At 34.9% G+C, this 6,959-nt stretch overlaps 1 protein-coding gene across 1 annotated transcript; it reads left to right on the forward strand.

Moving 5' to 3' along the window:
- Positions 1-5,438, forward strand: LOC132302815 (RAP domain-containing protein, chloroplastic). Its single transcript, XM_059799781.1, has 3 exons — positions 1-2,151; positions 2,273-2,355; positions 5,072-5,438. Exons 1-3 carry the CDS (start codon positions 297-299, stop codon positions 5,141-5,143), a joined length of 2,010 nt encoding a protein of 669 aa, XP_059655764.1. The 5' UTR covers positions 1-296; the 3' UTR covers positions 5,144-5,438.
- The last annotated feature ends 1,521 nt before the right edge of the window (positions 5,439-6,959 follow it).

The following is a 6,959-nucleotide window of genomic DNA, read 5'->3' on the forward strand; positions in this document are numbered from 1 at the left end:
TCTTCTCAGCTTATCCACACACATCGCTCACAAATACAGTAGCTTTTGGGATGACAGGGTCTCAGGCTATGCTTGGTCACCGGTGAGTTCTCAATTTCTCTCTCCTCCAAATTGTATTATGCCTCTGATTTTGCTTCGTTACAAACAGTTTCTAAAACATTATAAGCAAAATTCAAGTGGATGACATTTTCTGCAAACAGTTTCTAAAACATTATAAGCAAAATTCAAGTGGATGACATTTTCTGTGTATTATTGATTTTGAGTATTGGTATGCAAATTTTTGTCAATAACAAGAAATGAAAGGATTGTTCTACACATACCCATCTGCTCATAGATTCTCACAACCTCCATTGTTGCTTTTCAATCCAAAACCAACATTACTTCACAAATTTGATCTCTCAAAGGTCTTCTATAACAGGAGACTCCAATTGGGTTTCCATAGAAAGCACAATTGCATAAATATAAATAGAGATAGTTCTCTTGCCATTAAAATTATAAATGATGATGATGGTGGTGGTGGTGATGATGATGAGAATATAGAAGAAGATGTTGAGATGGATTGGGAATCAGAATTCATTGGGGAGCTAGACCCATTAGGGTTTTTGCCTCCTAAGAAGAGAAAGCAGCCCAAGTCAAGGCTGCTCGTAGATACTGATAAAATGGATTGGTGTGTGAGGGCGAGGAAGGTTGCCCTCAAGTCCATAGAAGCAAGGGGCTTGAGCAGTTCAGTGGAAGACTTGATTGTGAAGAAGAAGAAGAAGCATAAGAAGAAAAAAATGGGAACCAAAAGGGTAATTGGTAATAAGAAAGAAATATCAGTTGAAGATACTGATTTTGATTCCGTGGATGAGGGGGATTTTGAATTAGGGAATATGAATCCTATTGATGGTAGAGGTAATATCGGGAAGATGGTGAGTATGATTGCAGATGGGATGTTTGAAGAAAGGAAGGAGAGAAATAGGGAAGCCTTTGTTCAAAGGCTGTCACAGTTCTCAGGGCCGTCTGATCGTGGGAAAGAAATAAACTTGAATAGGGCGATTGTCGAAGCACAGACTGCAGAAGAAGTACTGGAGGTTGCTGCAGAGACAATTATGGCTGTTGGTAAGGGCCTCAGCCCTTCACCTCTCTCTCCTTTGAACATTGCCACTGCACTCCATCGGATTGCTAAGAACATGGAGAAAGTTTCGATGATGAGGACTCATAGGTTGGCGTTTGCTCGGCAAAGAGAGATGTCTATGCTTGTGGGTATTGCAATGACTGTATTACCTGAATGCTCAGCTCAAGGTATCTCAAATATTTCGTGGGCACTGTCCAAGATTGGAGGTGAGCTTCTTTATTTGCCAGAAATGGATAGGGTGGGGGAGGTGGCCTTGACCAAGGTCGGTGAGTTCAACTCTCAGAATGTTGCTAATATAGCAGGTGCTTTTGCTTCGATGCAGCATTCTGCTCCTGATCTCTTCTCTGAATTATCTACACGTGCTTCGAGTATAATTCACACATTTCGAGAGCAAGAGCTTGCTCAGGTGTTGTGGGCTTTCGCATCTTTGTACGAGCCTGCTGACTGTTTGCTAGAATCTCTAGATGATACTTTTAAGGATGCAAACCAACTTAAATGCTGCTTAGATGAAGAAACAACGGACTACAAAGAAGAAAGAGCTGCAGGGAGCAATGCAGATACTGACTTGGATAGAGTTTTAGGTTCTCCTTCGCTCAATTTCAATAGGGATCAGCTGGGAAATATAGCTTGGTCTTATGCTGTTCTTGGGCAAATGGACCGGATTTTCTTTTCACATGTGTGGGAAACTTTGAGCCATTTTGAGGAGCAAAGGATTTCAGAGCAGTATAGGGAGGATATCATGTTTGCTTCTCAGGTTAATCTTGTGAACCAGTGCTTGAAGCTTGAATACCCGCATCTTCCCTTATCTTTAAGGAGTGATCTAGAGGAGAAAATTGCTCGTGCAACAAAAACTAAGAGGTTTAATCAGAAAATGACTTCTTCATTTCAGAAGGAAGTGGCCCGCCTTCTTGTTAGCACCGGTCTTGATTGGATCAGAGAATATGCTGTGGATGGATTCACTTTGGATGCAGTCTTAGTTGACCAAAAAGTTGCTCTGGAGATAGATGGACCTACTCATTTTTCAAGAAATTCTGGTGGGTATCCTATCATAGTACAAAAAATTTGCCATATCGTGTATAGTTATGTTCCTACGTGTTTTTCCACCGTTTCTGTAATCCTAGATTAGATTTCAACTAATATCTTAATTATCTACAGGAGTTCCTTTAGGACATACGATGCTTAAGCGCCGCTACATTAGCGCTGCTGGTTGGAAGTTTGAATCTGTGGCTCATCAACATGTATGTTCCTTCATTTCTCATTCATTCATCAATAATGTATTCATGTGCAGATATTTTTGCAAACACAGTTATTCAACATCTGAGGTTGAGTCGGAATCAAGAGAATTGCCATGTTTCTTGTGCCTTCAAGCTACCCAATTTAAATCACCTCAACCCCCAAGTCCCAACCCTTGCCATCAAGAAAAAAAGGACCCTTGATATATGAAATTCTTTTCTAGAATGCTTAAACCTTGACTTATAAATGTGCTGTGACACCCTAGTTCCTTTTTGCCTGTTGATGGATCTTTTTACCTCAATGCACTAGAAGTGTCTCTCATCTGCAGATGACATTGGTATATCTTTAATTTAAAAATATCTTCCAGACCTTGTATCTTCTAAATTTAGTGGTGGACGCCCATTCAGTACCTAGAGTCCATAAAAAGTGATGAGTTAATTCGAAAACTGACAGTTATTGAAGCTTGGCATTGATATTGAGTATTGATAAGATAAAAAAAAAAAAAAAAATGTGCATTATTTTCTCAACACAATATGTTTAGATGTACAAATTTTGAGTCAGATTATGATGCTCTAAGCTGTTGGAAGCCACAGGGGTACTAAACATCAAGCATAAGATAGACGATAAGATTGATATAATAAGAATTTGATTTTGGAAGGATCTTAGTTTATGTATCAGAGATAATAGTTGCAATACAAATATTCCATTGTAACTTCTAAATGAAGTACTTCCTGTTGTGAGTGACTGAATGAGTTGAGTGGTAGCCGCGAGCTCCTAGAAAAGGTTTATTCACACTGGATACTGAATATATCCTATGACAAGCCAAAAATTATAATTGCATACAAGGATAACAAAAGGGTGGAAGATCTGCAGGCAGTTATTTATTTTAACCTCTTGTAGATGAATCAGTCCATTACCTTTGCCTTATTATGGTTAATCAGTCAGACACATTGGACTGAATAAACATTTCAAAGCTTCCAAAAGACTAACTTAATCAAAGATAAAGTATTACACTTCGTAACTGAATTTATGAGTCAAATCAGTCTGGTCACGATCAGTCATATTAATAGCTTAAATAATACTAATTATTCGGAGTCCAAATTTTAACCTTTGAAACACACATCTATCCACGTGACATAACATGGCAAGTGCCAAATTTGGGTAGAAGCAGTATGTCATAGGTTGCGTACTGGTCTCTTAATAAAACCATGACATCTATCATGCAATGCGTTATTTTTGTTGACCATCAAAGCTTTAAGGTACCTTGAAGGTGCAAACAGAACGTTAGTTTTGAAATTAAGCCTAAAGTGAAAAATTAAGTTTTGGTATTCTATCATGTTCTAGAATCATATTCTTTAATCAAAATTATTAGTTTCTTAATATAGAAAATATTGTCATATGTTATTAACTTATTATATCCTATGCTATAAAAGTTAGGAAATTGCATTTTGAATACACAATATCATATTATGTTTACACAATATATCATAGATATTTCAATATAAAATTTGTAAAAAAATGAGATATGAGGGAACTTGATCTTCACCAGTTCTTTGTTTAGTATATAAAATGATATAATTTTTTTTTAAATGTAAGATCATTATTATATTGTTTAAAATATATGTTTGCATATGATATTAAATTTTATATAGTGCATAAAATATCATACACATGGAGGTGCTATAACAATCTAAAAGATTATGCAAGCTTATTGAGATGCAGTGTATACTTCATTAAGATTAATGAATAAGATGGTGTTAAAATTTTATGAATATTATTATATATCTTGTGTATAGGTGAGAGTGTAAGACTAACTTATGCATGCCCTTTTTTTCTTTTGGGGTGGTTCGTTCTTGTGGGATGCATTTTTCTGGAAACAGAAGCCCAAACCCCCATTGTCCCGCGTGACCTATTACCTCAATCTAGGGCATTGCTAATCGATTTGGGCATTTTGTGCCAAAAGAAAATCCAACACAAAAATGCTTGATATTTTTAGCCTGATGATGATCCCAAGAAGGTTGCTAGGGCCATTATGGAACCAATATTTCGTGCAGAGAAGCTTGACAGAGGCCATATTTGGCTTGATTAGTAAAATAAATCATTGAGAAATTTGCTCAGAGAAATACTTCAGAAGTAATTTCTTGGCAAATAATACAAGTCCAGTGAGGTAAGAAAAAAAAATTGAGGAAGCTTTTGGAGTATGATTCGATTGCTCCATGATGAAGATCCTAGGCTATTACACACAAAGAATACCGGACTAGTTTGTTTATTAAGATCTGTTAGGCTTGTGAACAAGCTTGGTAGTGATAGAATGTGGACATTTGGGTTCAAAAAAAAAAAGAAAAAAAGAATGTGGACATTTGGGTCGAAATTCAACCAATTCATACTCAAAGATCCCAAGTTCTGGCTACCTGCCTTATCTTCTGTCCTTTGCATACATGGAGGTTGGCTTGACCTAAAAAACGTGATCTGTTTATCACTCAATTGGTTGTAAGCAACCAAGGTCCTAATATTGTTTGGTTTTTCTAATGCCCACACATGATGGTTGAAGGGATAATGCTTTAACTAATTATTTACAAGGCCCAGCGACTACCATTTATCTTTTTTCTTTTGTTCTTTTTTTCGGGTGTTCTTTTAAGTTCTTGTATAACTTAAAAAGAGAAGAAAAATTTGGATATAATGTTTTTTTTTTTTTTCTTTTTCCGGTTATGTTTCTTGCAGTGGGAGGAACTTCAAGGTGAATTTGAGCAGCATGAATACCTAAGAAAGATTCTCAAAGATCACTTGGGCTAATGCAGCACCAACACTGTGAAAAGTAAAGAAGGTAGAAGGTTCAAGAGATCTAAGTTAGCAAAACTAAGGCAGAAAGTGAGATTTACATAGTTCCGTGTATTATGGTAGTTGAGCCTAGTTGCCATATATAACTACATGTCCATGTCCGGTTCTCTGTCAATGCATAGTTGTAATTGAATTTTCTGAAATTTTATGGTTCAGTATGTAAAAATGGTTGGAAAAGGTAGTGTCTCAGTCTGTTATATATGAATATCCAGTTATTGACACAAGTTTATACATCCATTTTATTTTGATATGGATAGAAAAGATGGATATGGGAAAAAAATGTGACCATGTATTCCAAAATCCTAGTCCTCTGCTAGTTTGGTGAACTTTCTTGTCTATGTTCCCTAACAATCCCAATATGTTGAATTTCTCATTGTGACCAAATATGTATTGTGATTGTTACTAAATTAATGGTTTTGGATTTACCACTATGAAATTATAGATAGGATCTATAAGTTAAATTTTTGTGCATGTGTATTCTAAAATTGGATACACAATTCCTAACACAAATAACACATATTTGAAGTCGAGCTTTGTTGCAATTATTGAGTTGCTGATTAAAAATGAAAAAATCAAACGAGTGTTTGATTCGTTGATTTATGATATATTATACAATATTAAGCAAATCTCAACAGCAAACTCAAATGAAAAACACTAAATAAGTATAATAAGGAGAATTTAAGTCTACTGACCACCTGTGACTCTCAAGTAACTATAATGAGGAGAATTTTGATTCTATCGGTATTGCTAACCATTGCACGTCAACTTCACATGCTGTTGGTACCCACTATCATATCATGCATAGTGAAGGAGTGAGGTGAAACACAGTCGTAATTTTTATTATTAATTTCCTCCAATATTTCAATACTATAATCAAAATTAAACTCTGGATAGAAAATTTGCACTATTGAAAATGTACACAAATAATATTTTTATTTTAGCCACACCCAGTCATAAAATGAAGCAAGTCACTCATCTATTAAAATGCCGAGTCACTTGGTACGAGTGATACTAGCATGCAAACTTTGGTTATCCATTCTCATTCTTTTTACATTTTGACTAACTTGCTTTTATGTATGAATCAGGTATGGTAAATGGGCTAGTGAGGGTATAGTGTTGTAAAGAAAATAAAGAAAGAATTATTAGTACTTTTTTATAAGATTTTAGCATGGTTAAAGAAAATAAAGAAAGAATTATTAGTACTTTTTTATAATTTTTAGCATGCAAATATAAAATGATCATTTAAATAAATAAATAAATACTCCTCTTATGTAACATTTCAAAAGACCTACTTAATAAAAGATTTAAGTATTAAACTCCATAACTGAATTTGGATCCACACAATGGGTCATATCAATATTTAATTATTTCTAGGTCTTGAGAGTCCAAATTTTAGCCTTAAAACACACATCTATCCACGTGACATAATATGGCAAGTGACATAATATGTGGCATTGCATTAACTTTTGATTTAATATGTAGTTGATGTTTTTCTTAGGAACGCTCCCTCTTGAGTACTTTATGAAATCTTAATTAGTTATAAAAATAAAAAAAGCTTTAAACTACCTTGAAGATGCGAACAAAATATTAGTTTTGCATAAAGCAAAAGAGTTAGTTTTGGTGTTTTTGTCCTGTTCTAGAATCATCTTCTTTAATCAAAAGGGTAAATTACACCTAGATCCCCTGTGGTTAGGTCATATTACACCTATATGAACATTTTGGTTTTAAATTTCACTTATATATGAATTAGTGATTTAACATTTCACTTGCA

The sequence above is a fragment of the Cornus florida genome, unplaced genomic scaffold, assembly GCF_030987335.1.
Source record: "Cornus florida cultivar Cherokee Brave unplaced genomic scaffold, ASM3098733v1 CherokeeBrave_3.0.0_Hap2_Chr01, whole genome shotgun sequence".
Taxonomy (NCBI): Eukaryota; Viridiplantae; Streptophyta; class Magnoliopsida; order Cornales; family Cornaceae; genus Cornus; species Cornus florida.

Coding starts and splice junctions, on each gene's coding strand:
- LOC132302815 (XM_059799781.1), top strand. CDS start 297: ATGAAAGGATTGTTCTACACATACCCATCTGCTCATAGATTCTCACAA. Junction 2,152..2,272: donor TCATTTTTCAAGAAATTCTG/GTGGGTATCCTA, acceptor AATTATCTACAG/GAGTTCCTTTAGGACATACG. Junction 2,356..5,071: donor AATCTGTGGCTCATCAACAT/GTATGTTCCTTC, acceptor TGTTTCTTGCAG/TGGGAGGAACTTCAAGGTGA.